The sequence below is a fragment of the Elephantulus edwardii genome, unplaced genomic scaffold (assembly GCF_000299155.1).
Source record: "Elephantulus edwardii isolate Elephantulus edwardi_28Jun2011 unplaced genomic scaffold, EleEdw1.0 scaffold00086, whole genome shotgun sequence".
NCBI lineage: Eukaryota > Metazoa > Chordata > Mammalia > Macroscelidea > Macroscelididae > Elephantulus > Elephantulus edwardii.
The window spans coordinates 11,583,667-11,606,658 of NW_006399836.1; the positions used below are offsets into that span (position 1 = coordinate 11,583,667).

General features: G+C 43.0%; 2 protein-coding genes and 1 pseudogene across 2 annotated transcripts in view; 2 read left to right on the forward strand and 1 right to left on the reverse strand.

Moving 5' to 3' along the window:
- The window catches only part of LOC102868798 (apolipoprotein L3-like), a 5,293-nt gene extending 1,641 nt beyond the window's left edge, over positions 1-3,652 (forward strand). Inside the window, exon 2 of the mRNA XM_006890231.1 lies at positions 3,580-3,652. Coding sequence (XP_006890293.1) covers positions 3,580-3,652 — 73 coding nt within the window. The remainder of the gene's footprint in view (positions 1-3,579) is intronic.
- A 12,356-nt stretch (positions 3,653-16,008) lies between these two features.
- LOC102869195 (apolipoprotein L2-like) lies at positions 16,009-20,039 on the reverse strand. Its single transcript, XM_006890232.1, has 2 exons — positions 19,939-20,039; positions 16,009-16,939 (listed from the first exon to the last, which is right to left on the reverse strand). The coding sequence occupies exons 1-2, from the start codon at positions 20,037-20,039 to the stop codon at positions 16,009-16,011; spliced, it is 1,032 nt and encodes a 343-aa protein (XP_006890294.1).
- A 572-nt stretch (positions 20,040-20,611) lies between these two features.
- On the forward strand, positions 20,612-21,996 carry LOC102861352 (annotated as a pseudogene).
- Positions 21,997-22,992: the final 996 nt, after the last annotated feature.

Consider the following 22,992-nt stretch of genomic DNA (forward strand, 5'->3'; position numbering starts at 1 on the left):
GTTCATTCCTCTCTTTGAAAAGCAAAAGTTAAGAATACCAGAAGAATAGTTTATCTTTTGCTCTTCATTATTTCACTTTGTTCTGCTGTCTATGATTACTGGCGCTTCACAAAGTACAGTTACCTGCCTGTTTTAACTAGAGCTATTGTTTAACTACTTGCAGGTCTATTTACCAATTCTTTCTGTCTTTATCTTTCTGTTGTCATATGAACACACCCTACTAGCGCCTAGGCCTCTTTCAAGTTTTGCTTGAGTCCTTTGCAAAAGCAAAGCCAGAATAGAACTTCAAATATGGACTTTAACGTCTCTCAAGACTTGGAGGGTAAATCAGCCATTGAAACTGTTGCCCTGAGATCACTTTTAAGTCAGCACTTCAAATGACAATGATGCAATCCAGTCGTGGCTGACACAGCGGCCTCAGACACACTCCCGTGTGTGTTCTGTTTGTGTGCCGGGCATGTGCCAGATTCCACGTGAAGCCATGAAATGTGAATCTCATGAGGCTCAGTGAGGCTTTTCAAGAGGCTGATACAGAGAACTGGATCATGACCAAGGACTATCTCCTTCACTTTCATGTTACTGTTGTCTTAGGCACCTACATTATGATTCCTGCAGATGGTGTTTTAAGTTGAGACTGACACACTTTTGAAGATGTGAAATTAGCCATTGTCTTGGAGTTGCACACCAACTGCTTTCTCCTGGGCTTGTCAAGAGATTTGGTTGCTATACAATATGCAAGCTGTCCTTGTCTGCTAAGAGGGAGATTATGTTTCCGGTGGGGAATAAATGACTGAATTTCATACAATGATATACTAGGGAGGTTTGCATGCTGTCAGGGACCTCTCTAAATTCCTGAGGGGTAATAATGGCAGTATGAGGACTAATGGGTGCCTGATTCTGATCACAACCACTTGCTATGCTGCTGAAAGCTGGACGATGAATAAGGACGACAGAAGGAAAACTTGATACCTTTGAGCAGGGGTGCTGGAAAGAACAGAATATCCCATGGACTGCCTAAGATCTTAAGAAGGTGCAGACAGAGTGCTACTTGGAGGCACTTGGAGATTATAAAGCTTCATCTACTATACTTTGGGCATGTAGCTAGGAGAGGCTATTCTTTGGAGAGGGACAACATGTTTGGGAAGGTGGAGGGATGGTGAAGGAGAGAAAGACCCTCAACCAGGAGGATTGACACAGTGACTGCAGCAATGGGCTCTAGTGTGTCAGACATGATGAAGATGGCACAGGACAGGACAGGGTTCCGATCTGTTGTTCACAGGGTTGTTATGAGTCAAACTTGACTCGACAGCACCTAGTAACAATACCTTTTTTAAAAGCCACAAGCAGTTTCAATATACAAGGAACTCACCTGATGGACTACATCTGTGGAAAGAGTAGTTACAGAAGTTCAATATCAGCAGTCAAAATAAGCCCAGGGGCTTACTGTGGAACAGAGCACCAGCTACTTATGTGTAAGTTCACACTGAAGTTGAAGAAAATGAAAACAAGTTCACAAGGACAGAAATATGAACTTGAGTCTCTCTCACTTAAATTAAAAAATCTTCTCAAGAATAGATCTGATACATAAGGAGCTCTGCTGTGGCAAGAAGCTGCACTGCAAACCTGAAGGCACATGGTTCGAATCCACCAGGTACTTCACTGGAGAAGGAGGGGCAATCTCCTTCTGTGCCAGTCAGATCCAATTCGACGGTACATGACAATAACAATAAAACAAACAAAAAATAAGGTTAAAAAAAATAATAGATTTGTTACACTGAACACTCATATTCAAAGACCAGATGAGTGATTTGATGACATCAAAAATCTCATGTAAGAACAAAGCAAAAGACAGGGTGAAAAGAAAAGACCATAACAGATGTCAGAAGAGACTCTGAAAATTGCACTAGAGCACACAGAGACCAAAACAAAGGGTAGAAATGCTGAAATAAAATAGATGAACGGAAGACTTCAAAATGAAGCTCAAGAAGACACAAAAATATTACAACAAAATTGTGCAAACAGTTGGAGTTAGAAAATAAAAAGGAAAGAACACACGTGGCATTTTTCAAACTGAAAGAACTGAAAAACAAAGTTAAGCCTTGAATTTCAATATTGAAGGATTGCTTTATTTGACTCAAGAAGCATCAATAGATACTGGAAAGAATACACAGTATCATTGTAACAAAAAGAATTCCTTGACCTTGATCCAATTCAGGAAGTAGCGTATGATTGTCAGTGATGCGATGGTATGTATAAGCTGAATTCAAAGTTGATGTGTGTCACCAAACTGTGCAGCTCTGCAACTGCATCCTGGCCCATCCTCACCCTTCTGCCCCCAGCCCTCACCTCCTTGTACCCCCAATATGTTTTTCCCAATAAAAAAAACTAAAAAAAAAAAAGTTGATGTGTGTCAATCAACAAACTCTAGAATTACACTAAGACCTTGGATTAAACCAAAAAAGAAAAAAAAAGAACCAATAGTATTGAAGGGAAAAGATCCAGCTGCATTGAAGGCCCTGGAAAAATATAAGAACCCAGAAATTGATGAAAGTCCAGTAGGTAGGTTTCAACAAACAGATACAGCCTTGGCCATAATAATAACACAATATAATAAATAATAATTGGTTAAACTGGACTAGATGAAGAAGAATGTGGCAGCAGGACTGGAGGAAGAAGCCACACTCATAACCTGCATTATGTGCCTGACACAACATTGCTGCTGAAAGTAAAATGGATTTGAAACACTTGTTGCAGAAGATCAAAGACCACAATTTTCAATATGGGTTATATCTCAACATCAAGAAAACAAAGTTCTTCACCCCTGCACCGGTAAGCAGCACCATGATGGAGAGAGACGGAAGTTGTCAACGATTTCATTTTACTTGGATCCACACTCAACACCCACGGTGATGGCAATAAAGAATGCTGATGGGAGTTGCAAAAACATTGGGGAAACCTGCCATCAAGAACCTCTCCCAAGTTCCAAAGAGCAAGGACATCAGACAACGGTGTTCCTGACCCAAGTCACAGTCTTTTCAATGACTTCCTATTCACCTGAATAAGGACAATAAAAGAAGAATCCGTGCCTTTGAAATGTGATGTTGGAGAATAGTATGTAGGAAAGGGTTCTGGGTGCATTCTCAGACACAGATGGGGAGACTTCATCTCACATAATTAGGGGACACATTGTCAGGGGGCCAGCTTTTGGCAAGAGACATTATTCTGGGAAAAGTGGAAGGTCAGGGAAAGAGAGAGAGACCATTAACAAGAGGGATTGACAGTGACCATACAATGGACTCGAGCACATTAGAGCTCATGAAGATGGCACAGTTCAGATACATTGTTCGTAGGAGTTCTATGTGTTATACTGATCTGGATGGCATAGAATAGTAACAGCAATAAGGTCTCATGTCCAGTTGTTTCGAACCAGCCTCCTGCAAGCAAGGAGCATAAACTTCAGATACTAGAGTAGAATTGACATGATCCGGAGTTCACACTTTCTTTAGCTCTCTTCGTTACAGGATCCTCTCACTCTCCAGCAGTCAAGGCTACTCTCACTTTGTCTCTCGGTTTTCTCAGACACAGGGATGGCCATGACTCTGCCAGCGTTGAGCTGTCCTACCTTGTGCCTGTAATTTCTTCCAGTTACTGAATTTCCTCCCAGATCTGCTTGCTTTTTTGCATAGTCTCCCAAACCCCGAGGTAACTGCTTTTAAAATTTGTGTCTTCTAAAACCATTAATGTAGAATGAGTATAAAGACCCAAAAGGGGTGGGAGAGGGTGGAAGCAGAGGGATGAGGATGTGCAGGGGGAGGGGGAATTAATCATGGGGTTGTATAATTTTGGGGGTGGGAGGATGAGGGAAATTGAAAGATTTTGTTCTTGAAAACAATGTATTTGAATTTTGTAAATAAACTAGTAGAAAAGAAATAGACATTTTAAAAAGAAAATTGTCTTCAATTTATGGTCTTTTGCAGCAAAGTTAGTTTGTTAGGCGCCTGTGATTGAAGCTTAGTTCCTTCACTGCCCCGCTATGTGAACTTGAATAAGCCATTGTCCCTGCTCCTCACTTTGGACTCACTTTCCCTACCTGCACAGTCAGACAATAATTTTATCCTCACTCACAGGGTATTACTAAGGCTCAAATGAGATGGCAAAGAAATGAATGGAAAGCAAATGGAAATGTGCTTTTCTGGTAGAATAAAGTCCATCCCTCTTGCTGGAAACCTTCACAGGCTGGTGAGAGTCCCAGAGACACCCCAAAGGTCTAATGAACCTGGTAAAAGTTGGTTCTGTATACTAGCCCACTCCAGTCCCACAACTCTTGGGAATAAAGTAGAAAGGTTAAGATTGCCAACTTTAGAGTCAGACCTAGATTTCTGTTTTCCTCTGTGAAGTCTTGGATGCATTGATGAGTCTCTTTCTTTATAAAAATGTGTCCCTTTCTACTTGACTGGATCTGAGAATTCAGTAAGAAATGGTTTCCCAAGCCCATTAAAGTTGACTCTGTTAGGAACCATTAAGTCAACTCCAGCTCATAGAGATCCTCTGTACAAGACGGTGAACTCCTCCTCATCCTGCACCATCTTCACAGTATCCCATTGTTGCAGCTCTTATATTAGTTCATCTCCTTGAACAGCTCCCTCATTTTTTGCTTATTTCTATTTTATCCAGTACAATGTTTTTCTCCAGAGTGTGTGAGACTAAGTCTCAATGTCTCTGTTTCTCATGAGCTATTTAATTTTCAACTTAGAGTTGTTAGTTCTCCTGGCGGCCTATGTTATAGCTAATATTCTACTTCAACACCACAATTCAAAAGTATTAATTCTTTTACATTTTACCTTACTGATGACCAAACTTCACACACATATAAAGTAATTGAAAAAGACCTGGCATATCTCAATCTTTAAAGTAACAGCCTTGCTTTTTAGTACTTTAAAGGGATATTTGGCAGTAGATATTCCCAGTTCAATAGGTTATTTCATATCTTTCCATTGGAAATGACTATGAATCCAAGTAATATGAATTACTTAACAATTCAATCTTTTCTCCTTTTCTTATGATGATACTTATTGGCTGAGTTGGGAGATTTTTGGTTATTTTTCTTTCAGAGTTTATATAGTTATCACTTTTATGGAGGTTTTTATTAGATTTTTTTTACTATTATATTTTTTATTTGAGTGAAAGTTTATAAATCACATTGGACTGCAATTGTTTTATGTATTTTGTTTTCTAACATCAATGAAAATGGATTAATGCAATAAATTAATTATAATGTCTCATCAAACTCTTTTTACATATTGCCTCCCTTCACCCGATTTATCTACTTATTTGTCCCCTCTATCCTTCCCTTTCCATCCCTAGTAGCCAAGAATGATTCTGTGTGTAAACTTTTTGTTAGCTTTTTGATACTGTCTTATACTGTAATAGATTGTTTGTAATCTATAATAAGACTTTTTTTTTTTAATGCGTGTACCGTCAAATTGGATCTGACTGGTACAGGAGGCGACTGTTCCTCCTTCTTCAGCAGAGCATCTGGTGGATTTGAACCGTGCACTTCTGGGATTGCAGTGCAGTAGACTGACTTTTTTAAATTAATGTTAATAAAAGTTTACAGAGACTTTGGATTTCCATTCATTCATTGTTGCACTTTTCTCCCTACCCACCCCCTCCCCCCAATTCACTCTTCTCCTTGAAAAGTAAAACTCTCTCACTGTTATGCAATCCCTCCCCCCAAGTCCATTCCACTGTGCAGCCTTCAATCTGGACTCCTGTCATGACAATAATACCCAATCATATATCCCTTTTAAACAGTTCTCTCCCTCATCTGTTTCAATGCAGTACACATCATTCATCCCCTCTTTCTCTGTCTTCCCTCAACACCATGTCAGTCCGGTTTTACAACAATGGCACTATGCAATATTTGTCCTTTTGTGACTGAGATATTTCACTCAGCATAACATCCTCCAGGGTCACTTATTTTGAGTACTATTTCATGGGTTCCTTGTTTTTCAATGCTGCATAGTATTCCGTTGTGTGAATATACCAAAGCCTCTCTATCCATTCATTTGTTGATGGGCACTTGGGTTCTTTCCAGCTCTTTGCTACTGCAAACAAAGCCACAATAATCATGGGTGTGCATGTATCTGCTTGGATGGCAGTTACAGTTTCTTTAAGGTAAATTCCCAGCAGTGGAATAGCTGGGTCAAATGGTATTTCTATTTGCAACTTTTTGAGAAAGCACCATACCACCTTCCACAGTGGTTGTACCATTTTACACTTCCACCAACAGTATAATAAGGGTTCCAGTTTCTCCACAACCTCGCCAGCATTTGATGTTTGCTGTTCTGTTAAAGTTTTCTATTCTGACTAGGTTGAGATGATATCTCACAGTAGTTTTGAAAGACTGACTTGTCATACTTAGCATAATATCAGGATTTTTGTTTTCTTGATGTTGAGCTTCTTCATAAGTACTCCAAATCTTATTTTTTTGCAAACAAGATCTGTCATCTGCATGTCACAGGTTGTTAAGTTTTCCTTTAATCCTAATGCCACATTCTTCTTTATGTAGTAGAATTTTTTTTTAATTATTTGCTTAGCAGGCAGATTGAATGGGTAAAGTGAAAAGATTCAACTCTAACACTTGCTTCAATGATTGATGGCTCTTCTCAATAGCGATGAAGCAGGAAACCACCCTTGCTTTCTTTCCATATTTCCTTCTGAAGTATTGTAATATTGGCCACTTCTCAACTTCCTCTGTTTCAAAAGAAAGGATGTGAAGTCAAGCAGAGATAAGCTATTGCAGAAAATACGGAATTTCTCTAAACAGGCTCCTTCAGACTTCTATGACCATCCAAGCGTCATTGTCCACCACTAACACATTATTATTATTATTATTATTATTATTATTAGCCATCTTTATTCATTTGTCCTCGCATCTTTTTTTTTCTTGTTCTGCACCATTGAGTTGGATCTGATTTGCACAGAAGGAGATTGCCCCTCTTTCTCCATTGAAGCATCTGGTGGATTCAAACCATGCTCCTTTGGGATTGCAGCGCAGCTTCTTGCCACTAGGCCACCAGGGTTCTCTTCAACTAACACTCTTAATGACTCTTTCAGTTGGAAATCCATTCACTTTTTTCTCCTCAAGTCAGGTCTTGCACAGGGCACCAGGGACGAAGGTGGACATATATTGGCCATTGAGCTAGAGAAGGCCACAGTTCCATCACAATCTTCTCAAACAGGGAAACTTAACAAACAAAAACAAAAAAAAAAAGGGAACAGGGGTCTGTGGAAGCACCTACAAAGGGCCAAAGAGCAGCAAGATAAGAAAGTAGGTGCAGCCAGGGAAGCTTGGAGGTTCTGTCAGGTGAAACTTAGCCTGATTTGAACTTTGGAAGATAGCCTAGATTTTTCTAAGTTATTGAAGTGCTCTCACGCTGTGGAATGCCAGTCCTCCAAATATGTCTTGAATTCCTGGTCCTTGTACTTGTGCATGTGATTTTATTTGGAAAACAGGATTTTTGTTGTGTTAATGAGAGCATACCAGGGTAAGGTAAATCCTAGCCCTGATCACTGAATAGTGATAAAACGACACAGCAGATGGTGTCTGGCAAGATAGAGAACTAGACACAAGGCAGCCCAGGGTCTTTACAACCAAGATACCAGAAAACAGATAACAGATGGGAATGATAATCCTGGAACCCTCAGTTTCAAAAGAAATTAATAGAGAAGTAATCCAGACACCAACTGCAGGAAGACATGGAATGAAAACATCAACAAAGGAGCTAGAGCTGAGAAATGTGAATGGACCTAATACAGCACAACCATTTTGACCTTTTGCCAGAACTTTCTAATGTAGTCAGGAACTCAGAGATGCAATGAGGGCAGAGGCTGTCTGATCTTTCCTTTGTTCCCTATTTCCTGACTGTAATCTGAGGAGTGACTTTCCTGTAACTACCCATCAAGTGGCCAGCAGTGTTCTCCTGCCTCTGCTCTGCCTGCCCCAGGCTTACGCCGTTGTGTCACTGGCCCTAGGATCTCACACACAGATCCAGATTCAGGGAGATATTATCTACATCCTGGTGTTGGCTGAGTGTGCCGTATGTGCGTGGATAACCTAGCTTATAACTAGCCCCATAGACTGCTAGAAGCACCATCTCTGACCAGGGTTCTTGTCTCTGGTCCAAACTCTCACATTGGCAGAAACTATCTCTGATTGCACACCCCTGTGAATTCAAAACCTACCACGTTCCATACCGACATGTGGGGCTGCAGAGGCTCCCTCCTCAAACTCTGTCTTGTGATACCAACAGAGTGTATCGTCCTTTATGATTTATGCTTTGACACTGTCTCTGGCAGGACCTTTCTATAGTTCTACAGGTTTCACATCAGATGCACATCACCCCTCCATAGAGAGGTGTGTGTGCTTCTGCTAGAGCCGGGCTAGTGTACTGTATGAACTGATGCCCACCTACAGCCTACCTTCTCGTCTGGCACCCTTGCGAATCAGACTCCAGGTGGACACTGCACTGTGTGCTCTCTGGCTCCTCATACAGGCAGAATAAGCCATCTCTGAATAGGTGCTTTGACTGAACCCAAGCCTTAGGCTAATAAAGACACCATCCCTGAATACTATAGTTACCTCTGAGGCCAGAAGAAGCTCCATCCCAAGCTAAAAACACTACCCCTAATGCTTCCTTATTAATTGTCAAAAGATGAATTGCTGCCTTTAGTATCGGAGAAGGGTAGTAAATACTCCATGTGTTGCCGGAAGAACAAATATGTCCTGGAGAAAGTGCAACCAGAGCGCTGCTTGGAGACAAGATGTTGAAACTTTGTCTCACACACTTCAGGCATATTGAAGAGAGGGGCTATTCCTTGGAGAGCGACATCATGCTTGGAAAGGTGGAGAATCTGCCAAAGAGAGGAAGACCCTCAACCAGGTGGATTGACACAGTGACTGCCGCAATGGGTTCTAGTGTGTCAGGAAGTGTGAGGATGGCGCAGGATAGGACAGGGTTCAGAGCTGTCGTTCATATGGTTGCTATGGGTTATACTTGACGGCACCTAAAAACAACTATAATAATGCTCCTTAGACTGACAGGGTGCTGTCAACGGCCCAGCACCAATTCCTACGCTTTTTCAGGGTCAGTTAATGCTCTGTTGTGGTGCTACACACCTTGACCTCAGCCACCTGACAGATGAGCTTAAACTCTGCCCTGACTGAATCCCCAACTCCAACCTTCTGTTGCACCAGCAGAAACTCTGTTGCAGATCAAGTATCCTTCCTCTGCCGCCCACAGAACTGGCAAAACCATCAAGCAAGTGCCCTGCTCACCTAGTTTCTAAGATTCTTCCTTTTAGTCAATCTCATTTTTTTCCTTTTCATCCTTCTTTTATTTTCCTTCTTCTTTCTCAAAAACCCTGTGTACAGTAGAGCACTCTTAGAATAGATTAACAGATATGGCAACTGAGCCCTCAAATTTGGAAACCCAAATGAGGAGGAACAGTTGTAAAAAGAAACTAATGATTGGGACATGGAATGTGGGAGGCGTGGATGTAGGAAATCTGGACGTTGTTAAGAAAGAAATGGAATGCATAAATATTGACATGTTAGGTATTGGTGAAATGAGATGCATTGATTGGCAGGGGACATTCTGAATCAGACAATCACATGATCTACTACGCTGAGGATGAAACAGTGAGAAAAAAAAACAGGGTTGATTTCATAGTTAAAAAGGCCGTGTCTAGGGGAGCGCTGGTGGCCTAGTGGCAAGGAGGTGCAACTACAATCCCAGAGGCGCACGGTTCAAATCCACCAGATGCTCTGCCAGGGAAGGAGGGACAATCCCCTCCTGTACCAGTCAGATCTGATTTGACGGTACACTCACACAAAAAATAATAAAATAAAGTTTTTTTTAAAAAAGGCCGTGTCTAGATCCATCTTGAAATACAATGATGTAAGTAACAGGGTAATATCCATACTCATAGAAGACTTGTTACTACCGTTATCATTCAAATTTATGAACCAACAACCAGAGCCAAAGAGGAGGAAATAGATGATTTTCTACAAGCTGTTGCAGTCAGAAATTGATTGAACATGTAACCAAGATGCATTAATAATAATGAGTGACTGGAATGCAAAAGTTGGGAAACAGGAAGAAGGATCAGTAGTCGGGAAACACGGACTTGGTGACAAAAATGAGGATAGAGTGATAAAATTCTATCATTGATTACAATCAATGATTTAATAGTAGCAAATACCTTTTATAAGAAACATAAACAGGCTATACACATGGCTTTCACCTGACAATATGTACAGAAATCAGAATGATTATATCTGTGGATGGAAGTTCAATATGAGCAATGACTAGGCCAGGTGCTGATTGTGAAACAGAGTATCATCTACTCATATGCAAGTTCAAAATAAAGCTAAAGAAGGTCAAATCATATCCATAGGAATTAAAATTTTATCTTAAGTCTATCCTCCTCTGAATTTAAAACTCAACTCAGGAACAGGTTTAAGGCCTTGAACATTTAATGAACGAAGGCCAGATGAGGTTTGGGAAGATATCAGGAATATCATCCATGAAGAATACAAAAGTGCATTACAAAGATGAAGGAAGAAGAAAAGACCAAAATGGATGTCAGAAGAGAGTCTGAATATTGCACTAGAGCACCAAGAAGTCAAAGCAAAGGGAAGATATCCAGAAGTCAAGGAGCTGAATAGAAGATTTCAAAGGGCAGCTTGGGAAGATAAAGCAAAGTATTATAATGAAATGTCCAAGGAGCTGGAGTCAGAAAATCAAAAGGACTGAACTTGATGGCATTCGCAAGCTAAAGAAATTGTTGTTGTTATGTGTCATAGAGTCACTTACAACTCATAGTGGTGCTATGTAACCCAGCCATAAACCCCGCTCTATTCTGTGCCAATTGCACTGTCTCTGACACACACATCAAGATTACCCCAGTCACGGAATCAATCCACCTCATAGAGGGTCTTCCCCTCCTGCGCTGTCCCTCCACCCTACCAAGCATGATGTCCCTCTCCAAAGACCTGTCCCGCCTTACAACATGTCCAAAGTATATCAGACGAAGCCCCAGAATCCTTGCCTTCAAGGACCAGCCTGGTTTAACCCTCTCAAGGATGAATCTGTTTGTTTTCTTGGCAGTCCATGGTACATTCAATACTCTTCTCCAGCACCACAGCTCAAAGGCATCAATTCTCCTTCTATCCTCCCTAGTCATTGTCCAACTGTCTGATGCATAACAAGTGATTGCAAAGACCATGACCTGTATCAGATGCACCTTAGTCTCCAAAGACACACCGTTGCTCTTGAGTACTTTAGAGAGGTCCCTAACAGCAGACTGTCCCATCGCAATACATTTTTTTATTTCCTGGCTGCTGGTGCCAAGCAAACTGAAGCTGTGAACAATCTCAATCTCCTTGCCATTCATCCTGATGCTGCCAATTGGTCCAGTGGTGAGACTCTTTATTTTCTTGCCATTGAGCCTCAGTCCATACTGAAGGCTGCAGTCTTTGACCCTCTGCAGCAAGTGCACGAGGTCTTCTCAGTTTCAGCAAGCAGGATTGTGTTATCTGCATAACACAGATTGTTAATAGATCTTCCACCAATCCTGATGCCACACTTCTCCTCATAGAGCCCAGCCTCTCAGATAATCTGTTCCACATACAGGTTGAAAAGTATGGAGATAGGATGCATCCCTGGCATACGCCTTTCCCAATTTTGAACCATGCAGTATTTCCTTGCTCTGTTCTGATGACTGTCTCTTGGTCCAAGTATAGGTTTCGCATTAGAACAATCAAGTGTTCTAGGATTCCCATTCTTCTCAGAGTCAGCCACAGTTTGTTATGGTCCACACAGTCAAACGCCTTTGCATAATCAATGAAACACAGATATATATTCTTCTGGTATTCCCTGCTTTCAGCTAAGATCCATCTAACATCAGTTACAATATCGCTAGTACCACAACCCCTTCTAAACCCATTAAAGAACCAATGTAAGCTGCAAGTTTCAATACTTAAGGATGTTATGGGCAGAATGCTGAATGATGCAGGAAGCATTAAAAGAAGATGGAAGGAATATACACAGTCATTGTACCAAAAATAATTGGATGACACAGAAGAATTTCAAGAAACAATGCAAGATCAAGAAGCAATAGTGATGAAGGAGAACGCTCAGGCTGCTTGCTCTGAAGGACTTTGTAAAAAAATAAAACCCAGGAATTGATGAAATATCAACTGGCATTTTTCAACAAACAGAGGCTTCCCTGGATGTGCTCACCAGGTTGTGTCAAGAAATCTGGAAGAAAACAACCTGGTCAACGGACTAAAATATCTATATTTATTCCCTTTCCAAAAAAAGGTAACCTGACAGAGTGTGGAAATTATCAAACAGTATCAGTAATACCACATGCAAGCAAAAATCCTGCTGAAGATAATCCAGAAACGACTGGACAGTACATGACAGAAAACTACCAGAAATACAAGCTGGGTTTAGAAGAGGTCATGGCTCTAGAGATATTATCAACAATGTCAGATGGATCTTGACAGAAAGAGAAATGTCTGTCTGTGTTTCATTACTATGCAAAGGCATTTGATTGACTATGTGGATCACAACAAATTGTGGTTAAACTTGAAGAGAATGGGAATCCCAGAACACTTGATAGTGCTTATGTAAATCCTATATTTGGACCTCAGCAGTTGGGCCTCAGCAGTCCTCAGAACAGAGTAGGGAAACATTGCATGGTTCAAAATCAGGAAAGGCGTGCATCTGAGATTAACCCTATCTCCATATCTCTTCAATCTATATGAAGAACAGGTCATTCAGGAGGCTGGACTTTATGAAGAGGAATGTGGCATCAGGATTGGAGGAAGACTCAATAACCTATGTTATGCAGATGACACAGCCTTGCTTGCTGAAACTGAAGAAGACCTGAAGCACTTCCTGCAGAAGGTCAACGACTATGGTCTTCAATATGGATTGAAGCTCAACATCAAGAAGACAAAGATAGTCACCAGGATCGATGGAGAAGATATTTAGGTTGTTAACAATTACAATTTGCTCAGCTCCACAATCAACACTCTCAACACCAGCAGTCAGGAAATCAAAAGACGAATTGCATTGGGGAAATCTGCAGTCAGGAACCTCTCCAGAGTGCTGAAAAGCAACTATGTCAATCTCGAGACTAAGATGTGCCTAATCCAGGCCATGGTCTTCATAGTTACTTGGAAGCTTTGCCTCACGTACTTCAGGCATGTTACTAGAAGGGGCTATTCCTTGGAGAGGGACATGATGCTTGGAAAGGTGAAAGGTTGGTGAAGGAGTGGAAGACCCTTAACCAGGTGGACTGACACAGTGGCTCCTGCCATGGCATCTAGTGTGTCAGGAAGTATAATGATGGCACAGGATAGAACGGGGTTCAGATCTGTTTTTCATAGGGTCACTGTGAGTCATAATTGATTCCACAGCACTTAACAACTAGCAAAACACAGTTATCTTTGACTTTAGGAGCAACCCAGCAGATCAAGTAAGGGAATAGTAGAAAGGGAAGCAGTCCGTGGACAGTGTTCCTGCACCTCCTGTCTCCTAGGAGGATGAGGAGAAAGTTCCCACAAAGGTCTCAGTTAGGATCAGCCTGCTGGGAACCATCCCCTGGTGCCATGCGTCTGATGAATTCTGTCACCAAGACATTGGTGGTAGCTCAAGGTGTTCCCTTGAACAGGCAGAATTTCTCCCAAGGAAATGTGGAACTAAAATTGAAAACCCTCTGAGTCAGAGTGCTGTGGATCTGAGGCCTGGAGACAAGCTCAGCTTCTGGTGCTGAGACCCTTAAAGGTTCCTGGGCCTCTGCCTTTCCAAAGCCTGTTCACGTCATCAGGAATCTTCAGTCCTCGGAAAAATAAAATCATATTTGGAAAAGCAGGAACTCAATCAAAGAGAAGACCCTCTATGAGCCATGTTGACATAGGGACTGCAAAAATGGCCTTGAGGAAGGTAGAGACCATGATGATGGCACTGAATAGGATAAGACTTTGAGCTGTTGTTCGTAGGGTCACTGTGAGTTGTAGTTGGCCTGATGGTACCTAACAACAAGAACAAAATGTTCGAAGCAGTCATTCTAGCCTTATGTGGAGAATAGGCAGCACTCAGGTATAGGTGGGGCTGGTGTTATGCAGAGAATCACAGGATGAGTGTTCTAGAGACGCTTACAGGAGTCTAGTTGAAATGTGTCATTAGCTTGGATGAGGATGTCTGTGAGTCTGTCTCTGTCCGTCCATCTCTAGCCTCCCTCATGTATAGACACAGTCCCCACATCTGAATCCTAATCATACACATACCCAAGTGTTGTGTCAATCCTGGGCCATGATTGTGAGACTGAAAACCTAGTGTTCAACCTAAGTCACACACACACACACACACACACACACACACACACACACACTCATGTAGAGTCTACACTGGGACAGGCTGCATCTCAGAGTCTGAGGCAAGTAATTGAATGGGACAGTAAGAGTCTAGGGAATGAGCAAAAGGACCATAAGGGTCTTGACCCCTAATATCCTGGAAGACAGGTTCATGGGGGAGGAAGTGAGGCCTTCATGGCCCATGTGAGATAGTCAACACAGCAAGAGCTCAGGCATCAGTCAATATTTATTGATCCAAAGGCTACAGAAGTCAAGGTGGGAAGAACCAAAGGACCTGAGATACCATCTCCAATGCTGCCCTTCCCAACAAAGAAGCAAATACAGACCCAGAAAAGCTGGGTATTCTAACTTCAAACTTCCTAGTCTTCATTTCATATCACAAGATTGCTTGGCATGTTCCTGGCATTTGCGTTTGGCTTTCCCCCAAATCAACCTCTGCTCAACTGTAGTATTTAGAGTTTCTCCTTTGTGACTTGATTGGTCCACACAGGAAGCTCCGGTGGCCTAATCTGTAGGGAGTTGCTCTGTTAATTCAAATCCATGGCTTTGGGGTAGTTTTCGTCCAATAGCGGTTTCTTGGGATGAAAATGGCCAATCTCCTCCCCTGTGATTTACAGCCTCTGAAACTAGCTGGAGAGTCAACAGTGGCTGTTCCAGCTCCACCGGAAGGAGCAGAGTAAGACTGGGCACCAGGCCTCCACCCTGGGGTTTCCCAGCTGAACTTTCCAGTTGCTGGTGTCACTTTGGTCGTATGTAGACGGCTCTTGAAAGAACACAGTGCTCGAGGCAGCCATCCTTGACTTGTGAAGCTACACAACTACCTGGTTTTGAGATGACTTCTGGGCATGTGTTTGGTTTAAGGTTTCAAGATAACCCAGGAGCACTTGTTTGGGAGCTTCATCCAGCTTTCAAGCTCCACTTCCTCCCTTGTGTGGAAGCCAGTTGACATTTGCATTTACCTTTCTCATGCCAGGCTTTGCTACAGAAACACCAAAATTTAAAAAAAAATTTTTTTATTTTGTGCGTGTACCGTCAAATTGGACCTGACTGGTACAGGAAGGGATTGTCCCTCCTTCTCCAGCAGAGTATCTGGTGGATTTGAACTGCATACCTCTGGGATTGCAGTGCGGCTTCTTGCCACAAGGCACTAGAGCGCCCCAGAAACACGAAACTTTTTTATTATTATTATTCTTTTTTGTGCGTTTGTGTACCGTCAAATCAGAGCTGACTGGTACAGGAGGAGTCTGTTCCTCCTTCTCCAGCAAAGCATCTGGTGGATTTGAACTGTGCACCTCTGGGATTGCAGTACACCTTCTTGCCACTAGGCCACCAGAGCTCGCCGTGAAACACCAAACTTTTTAATGTGTTTCCGAAAATAACAGCAATAGCCATCATGCACCTTTTAATTAATAAAAAAAGGAACATCATTCATATGAAGTGTGTTAATGCATTTTTTTGTTAATTATTCAGTAATACATCAAAAAATGTGTTGCTAAGTACGGTCATCAATTTAAAAGTATGTGGCAACGTGTGAATATTTAGTTGCACAAAATCCATCATAAAATGCTTCCCCCCTTTTGACAGCCCTCCTGCTCCCTGTACTGCTGAGGCTTTTCCTGCCCCAGGCTCTGCAGAATCTCATAGACCTGAATGAGAGCCTCCAGCTGCATCTCCATCATCTCAGCCTTCAGCCTCAGCTCTTCAGCTGACTCTGCCTTTGCCCCCTCATACAAGTGCTTTGATTCTCTCACAAGGCTGACCACGTTTCCCAGAAGGGACAGGCCTGTGGTGGCCATACCCATGATTCGGGCTCCTTTGGTCATTGAGAGTACAGTGTCCTTAAAGGCTTTCTGCACCTCCAAACTTTCCTGGATCGAGAGGTTTCCACCAGCCGTGAAAACCTTGGCATTGGCTGCCAATTTAGGGTTGGCATGGGCCAGCTTGATGGCTTTGATGTTCTTCTTAATGACTTGTACATCTTGGATGCAGCTCTCTATGATGGAACCCAATTTGATCGGGTTCTGAACCACAGTCTTCAAAACTTCCTTCTGTACATCATTTCCAGTTGCTGCCAGCTTGCTGGCTCTGACTTTTGCTGATAAAGTTATTGAGTAGTCCAGAATAGTGGTGGACACATTAGCAGCTGCAGCTACTGTTCCCAAGCCTGTGCCCGTTGCCATGAGCCCCAGACTGAAACCTGCTGTCACAGGTGCCAAGACCAGGCCAGTGATGGTCAGGGCACCAGAGACGATGCCAGTAGAGTTGGCCACCACACTGGAGATGGTGCACTTCCTGTGGGTCTTCTGTATCTTGTCTGCAAGGTTATGGAGCTCTCTTATACATTTTTCAAGCTCCATCTTCACCTGAGGAAACTCTCTCAATAACCTCTTTGTATCCGACAACTTTTTTTTAAACCCATCTGTGCCCTCGGCGGCCATGACTTTGCAAAGCTTGTTCAGAGCTTTCTGTAGTTCGTCTGCCTCATCCCTGCAATAACAAAGAGACATGAAGAAAAGTTGTTTTCTTATTTGTAAAATGGGCTTGAGAAGATATGTCCTTCACAAATCATATAACTTCTACTGTAAATAAAATGGAGAAGAATTCTATAAACACAAAGACCTTTGTTCCAATGCAAACATCCCCAATGTTCCATAGGACTTATGCAACTCCTTAGGACATAAATAAGCAAAAAATCATCTTCGGACGCTCTTTTAAAAAAAAATTGTGTGTGTGTGTGTGTGTACCATCAAATCGGATCTGATTGGTACAGGAGGAGATTGCCCCTCATTCTCCAGCAAAGCATCCGGTGGATTCGAACCGTGCACCTCTGGGATTGCAGTGCAGCTTCTTGCCACTAAGCCACCAGAGCTCCCTCGGATGCTCTTTCATGGTAGATAAAGGTGTTTTCTCACCCAAGGCTGAGTCAGCACCATGGGGAAGGGATGGTCAGAGCATAATTTTACATCTTACTCTTTTTTACTATGAATGACCTTTGTGACCAAGATAGAAAATGTCACCTGGATGAGATGAGAATGTGGGGAAAACTCCCTCTTCTGGGCTGTTTTGGTCCACAAACATCCCACTGCAGATAATGACCTATCAACATATCATTTCCCACTTGTCCTGAGGTTATGTTAACTTACGCGGGAACAGCTTAATTAACCATATGCGTTATATGTCTTTGGATCGCACCCATTGTTGTATCTGTTCCCAAGAGGAAAAGAACAGAATCTTTTCCTGCTGCGCAAGGGGAGTTCATGCAGATCAATTCCTTAAGCCAACTGGGGATGACACAGTCTGGCTAATGGGCACCCATGCCTACTATTCAAGATGGCTTTGCTCTGACTTATCTTTTTATAAGAAAATGCTGTTTCATCTAGTACTTATATCTGAGTCATGTCTTTCTTGGTGACCCCAATACCTCCAAACTATGGAGAGGGTTACTATTCGCCACGAGACAGGCTTCTTTGCTGGAGATGGTAACAGATGCATTTCATTAACAAAAGTGCTTACGTAGGAGCATGGCCCCAGATAAACACAGAGAAGTAAGATTGGATCGGAACAATCTGCACCTAGACAGTCTGAGTAAACTCAAAACAAGAAGTTTGCATTTTGCCTGGCACTTGCTCTCTTCCCAAGTCTGACGCCCTGGGTCTTCCTAGCTGAAGGTCACTGAGTCCAGTCATTGTCCCAAGGGACTAGGCAGCTGGAGCCTGAGTTAGAAGCATAGCTCCTCTCAGCACCCCACTTTGACAGACTCTTGACTCACCAGCCAATATTCCCAACTTCGGGACCTCTCCACCTAGCCTACCTGACACCTTAGTTGATGATGACTTTAGTATGTAGGCATTCCAAGGCCCTTGTGCAAGTTTAAAGTACCTCTTAAAAATGGTAAAAACTTGAAGAATGAAATACATAAATCATTCAGCTTGTGAATACTTCCGTTTAGACAGACCAGCAGAGGAATTCTTTTTCTCTATGGTGGAAATTTGTGAGAAAAGATGTGACAAGTCACAAATTTTAAAATGCCATCTGCCCACACTGACCTTGGAACTCATCACAAAGGCCCATCACCTCTATGTTACTCAAGGAGGGTTGGTGTAAATAAGGGAAAAGAAACAAAAGTATTGCTATAGTGTTGATTCCAATTCATAGTGACCTTACAAAACAGACCAGAATCATCCCAGCAATGTCTCTCCAGCAATGTAACGCATATATAATTAGACAACCATGCCTTTCTGCCTTGATGCATTTAGTGGATTTGAACCATCGATCTTGTGACTAGCAGACACGTACGTAATCACTGTGCCACTGCGCTGAGTAAATAGAAGAAGAGGGTCAACTGGAAGTGGAGAATGCTCCCAGCTCTCAGAGCATGCAGGGAAAAATTATTATTGATTCCCAGTGTCCACCATTGATGCCATCAATGTAAGGATGGGAGGAACATCCTTCTCTTCCTCAATGTCCTCTGCTAGGCCCAAAGTGTCCATAAAGTGCGTGACTCAAGCATCTCACCTCTTGCCAGCCTGCCTGTGCTGCCCCAAGCCTTCCTAACACTCCTTCAACTTGTTCTGCCCTCACCCACAGCTCTGCTCCTGTGTCCAGGCCTCCTTGGGTCTTGGCATGAATGGAATAACTACATTTGGTTCCCTAGCTTTGACCTATCCCTCATTCTCAATGAAGTCCTGCTTGAGTCTGACCTCACAGAAGGAGATCACTGGTGTCTGCTCCCTCCCGGCTAATTTTGTTGTTTGGGTTTGGGGTTTTGTTTTGTTTCATGTTGTGTAATGTTTTTGGGTTTTGGAGGTTTCCCCCCTTTTTTAATTTTCTACTAGTGTATTTACAAAATTCGAATACACTGTTTTCAAGAACAAATTCTTTCCATAACCCTCATCCTCCCACCCGACAAATTGTACAACCCCATGATTAATCCCTCTTCCCCTTGCACATCCTCTTCCCTCTGCTTTCAACCTCTCCCGTCCCTCTTGGATCCTTATACTCATTCTACAATAATGGTTTTATACAATATTTATCTTTGTGAAACTGAGTTCACTCAGCACAATACTCTCCAGTCCCTCCCATGTTAGGTAATAATTTACAAAATCATTGCTCCTGCATGCTACATAGTATCCAACTAACTTTGTAACTGAACATGTGTTGTGTATCAGTTCTTATGCTAAACTCTTTACAGGCATTTGCCTTGTTCTCCTCCCGAGAAATTTCATAGCAACTGAGGACCCTGACTGTGAGTGGTGGCTATCTTGCACAGAGTTAGGTTAGACAGCTGTCAGATGGCAGCTATGATGCAGCCCCAGCAGGTGTCATCTCTTCTCAGCCCGAGACCCTTCAGTGTCAATGAACAACGGAGCAAACATTCCCCAGGGGGCATTTGTCTCCTTAACCCCAACCACTGGAGACTGCCTGGAGGAGGCAACTAATGAAGCTGAGAGATCCAGGAGCCCTTTCTGGAGCACTCTGGAGGTTACCTGGACAGGCCAGCTTCGGCCACAACTCGCTCCCAGGCTTTGTTGTCGTCCAGCAGGGTTCGCAGCTCCTCTCGGCTCATGCTTTCTATGACGTACTCCATAACGTTCAGAATGAACCTTTTGTTATCTAAAGAAACAGGATTTGGTTAGAGGAAGTGAAGGCAGAGTGTCCCATTGAGTATAACACAGTGGTTAATTGTGCATGTCCTCGAGCAGCTGTCCCTAGGGGTACTCTAGACAGTCCCCCGGGAAATGTGTTGTCATTTCTGTAGAGGAACAAGTCCTTGTCAACTCAGGGCAACTAGAAAGGAACTCTTCTGGCCCCACGGAGTGGGAGGACTCAACTGTAGACCTCCATCTGTTGTTGTTGGTGGTGGTGGTGCTATTGAGTCAGCTCTGACTCAGAGACACTTTATTCACAACAGGACATAATGCTGTGCAGTGCTGAGCCATCTTCGCAGTCTCTGCCCTGTTTAAGCCCAGTGTGGCGATCACTGCATGTCTCCCTCCCCTTCACGGGCACTCTACTTTTCCAAGCATGCTGTCCTTTTCCAGGGATTGGCCTCTTCCGATCACATGTCCAAAGTATGTAAAAAGAAATCCAGCTTTTTTGCAACGGGTTTGTCGCCAGAGTGCAGGTGTTGGTGAATACCATCGCAAAACCTAAGCCAAAATGGGAAAGGAGAAGACCCATATCAACATCGTCATCATTGGGCACGTAGATTTGGGCAAGTCCACCATGACTGGCCATCTGATCTACAAATGTGGTGGGATCGACAAGAGAACCATTGAGAAATTCGAGAAGGAAGCTGCAGAGATGGGAAAGGGCTCCTTCAAATATGCCTGGGTCTTGGATAAACTGAAAGCTGAACATGAGCGTGGCATCACCATTGATATCTCCCTGTGGAAATTTGAGACCAGCAAGTACTATGTGACCATCATTGATGGCCCAGGACACAGAGACTTTATCAAAAACATGATTACAGGAACATCACAGGCTGATTGTGCTGTCCTGATTGTTGCTGCTGGTGTTGGTAAATGTGAGGCTGGTATTTCAAAGAATGGGCAGACCTGCGAGCATGCCCGTCTGGCTTACACACTGGGTGTGACGCCACTGATTGTTGGTGTTAACAAAATGGATTCCACCGAGCCACCCTACAGCCAGAAGAGATATGAGGAAATCGCTAAGGAAGTTAGCACCTACATCAAGAAAATTGGCTACAACCCTGACACAGTAGCCTTTGTGCCAATTTCTGGTTGGAATGGTGACAACATGCTGGAGCCAAGTGCTAATATGCCTTGGTTCAAGGGATGGAAAGTCACCCGGAAAGATGACAGTGCCAGTGGGACTACACTGCTTGAAGCTTTGGATTGCATCCTGCCACCAACTCGTCCAACTGATAAGCCCCTGCGTCTGCCTCTCCAAGATGTCTACAAGATTGGTGGTATTGGTACTGTCCCTGTGGGCAGAGTGGAGACTGGTGTTCTCAAGCCTGGCATGGTGGTCACATTTGCCCCAGTCAACGTTACCACCAAAGTAAAGTCTGTTGAAATGCACCATGAAGCTTTGAGTGAAGCTCTTCCTGGTGACAATGTTGGCTTCAATGTTAAGAACATCTCTGTGAAAGATGTTCGACGTGGCAACGTGGCTGGTGACAGCAAAAATGACCCACCCATGGAAGCAGCTGGCTTCACTGCTCAGGTGATCATCTTAAACCATCCTGGCCCAATCAGTGCTGGTTATGCACCTGTGCTGGATTGTCACACAGCTCACATTGCAAGTTTGCTGAGCTCAAAGAGAGGATTGATCACCGTTCTGGTAAGAAGCTGGAAGATGGCCCCAGATTCCTGAAGTCTGGTGATGCTGCCATTGTGGATATGGTTCCTGGCAAGCCCATGTGTGTGGAGAGCTTCTCTGACTACCCTCCTCTGGGTCGTTTTGCTGTCTGAGACATGAGGCAGACTGTCGCTGTGGGTGTCATCAAAGCAGTGGACAAGAAGGCTACTGGAGCTGGCAAGGTCACCAAGTCTGCTCAGAAAGCTCAGAAGGCTAAATGAATATTACCCATAACACCTGCCACCCCAGTCTTAATCAGTGGTGGAAGAACGGTCTCAGAACTGTTTGTCTTAATTGGCCATTTAAGTTAAATAGCAAAAGACTGGTTAATGATAACAATGCATCGTAAAACCTTCAGAAGGAAAGGAATGTTTTGTGGACCATTTGTTTTCTTTTTCGTGTGGCAGTTTTAAGTTATTAGTTTTTAAAATCGGTACTTTTTAAATGGAAATAACTTGACCAAAATTTGTCACAGAATTTTGAGACCCATTAAAACAAGTTTAATGAGGAGAAAAAAAAAGAAAGAAAGAAATCCCATCATGCTTGCCCTGCCTAAACTGGTTCCAAGATGTCATTGCTGAATACTGTCAAGTCGGAACTGACTCATAGCTGACCCTCCGGCAGGTTTTCAGAGGCAGTTAATTGCACAGGAGGAGACTGTCTATCCTTTTCCTGTGGAGCAGCTGATGGTTCTAAAAGTCTGGGAATGTCTACTGTCAGAGACCTCTCCAAGGTACTGAGGAGCAATAATGTCAGTCTGAAGACTAAGGTGTGCCTGATACAGGCCATGGTCTTTGCCATTACTTTCTATGCATCAGAGAGCTGGACAATGACTAAGGATGGATAGAAAGAGAGTTGATGCCTTTGAGCTTTGGTGCTGGAAAAGAATATTAAATATACCATGGACTACTAGGAGAACAAACAGGTTCATCCTAAAGAAGGTGAAGCCAGGCTACTCCTTGGAAACAAGGATTCTGAGGTTTTGTCTAACATAATTTGGACATGTTGCAAGGCAGGATCAGTCCTTGGAGAGTGACATGATGCTTGGAAGGGTGGAGGGACAGCGCAGGAGAGGAAGACCCTCAATGAGATGGATTAATTCCGTCACTGGGGTAATGGAGATAGGCGTGTCAGAGACAAAAAGTTGGCAAGAGATAGAGCAGAGTTTAGGGCTGCTGTACCTAGGGTCACTATGAGTCGCAAGCAACTCGACAGCA

Bases quoted from the DNA above. Each gene is read 5' to 3' on its own strand.
- LOC102869195 (XM_006890232.1), bottom strand. From the start codon at position 20,039: ATGGAGTACGTCATAGAAAGCATGAGCCGAGAGGAGCTGCGAACCCTG. The intron at 16,940-19,938 runs GTAACCTCCAGA...TTGTTATTGCAG, and splicing joins GCCGAAGCTGGCCTGTCCAG to GGATGAGGCAGACGAACTAC.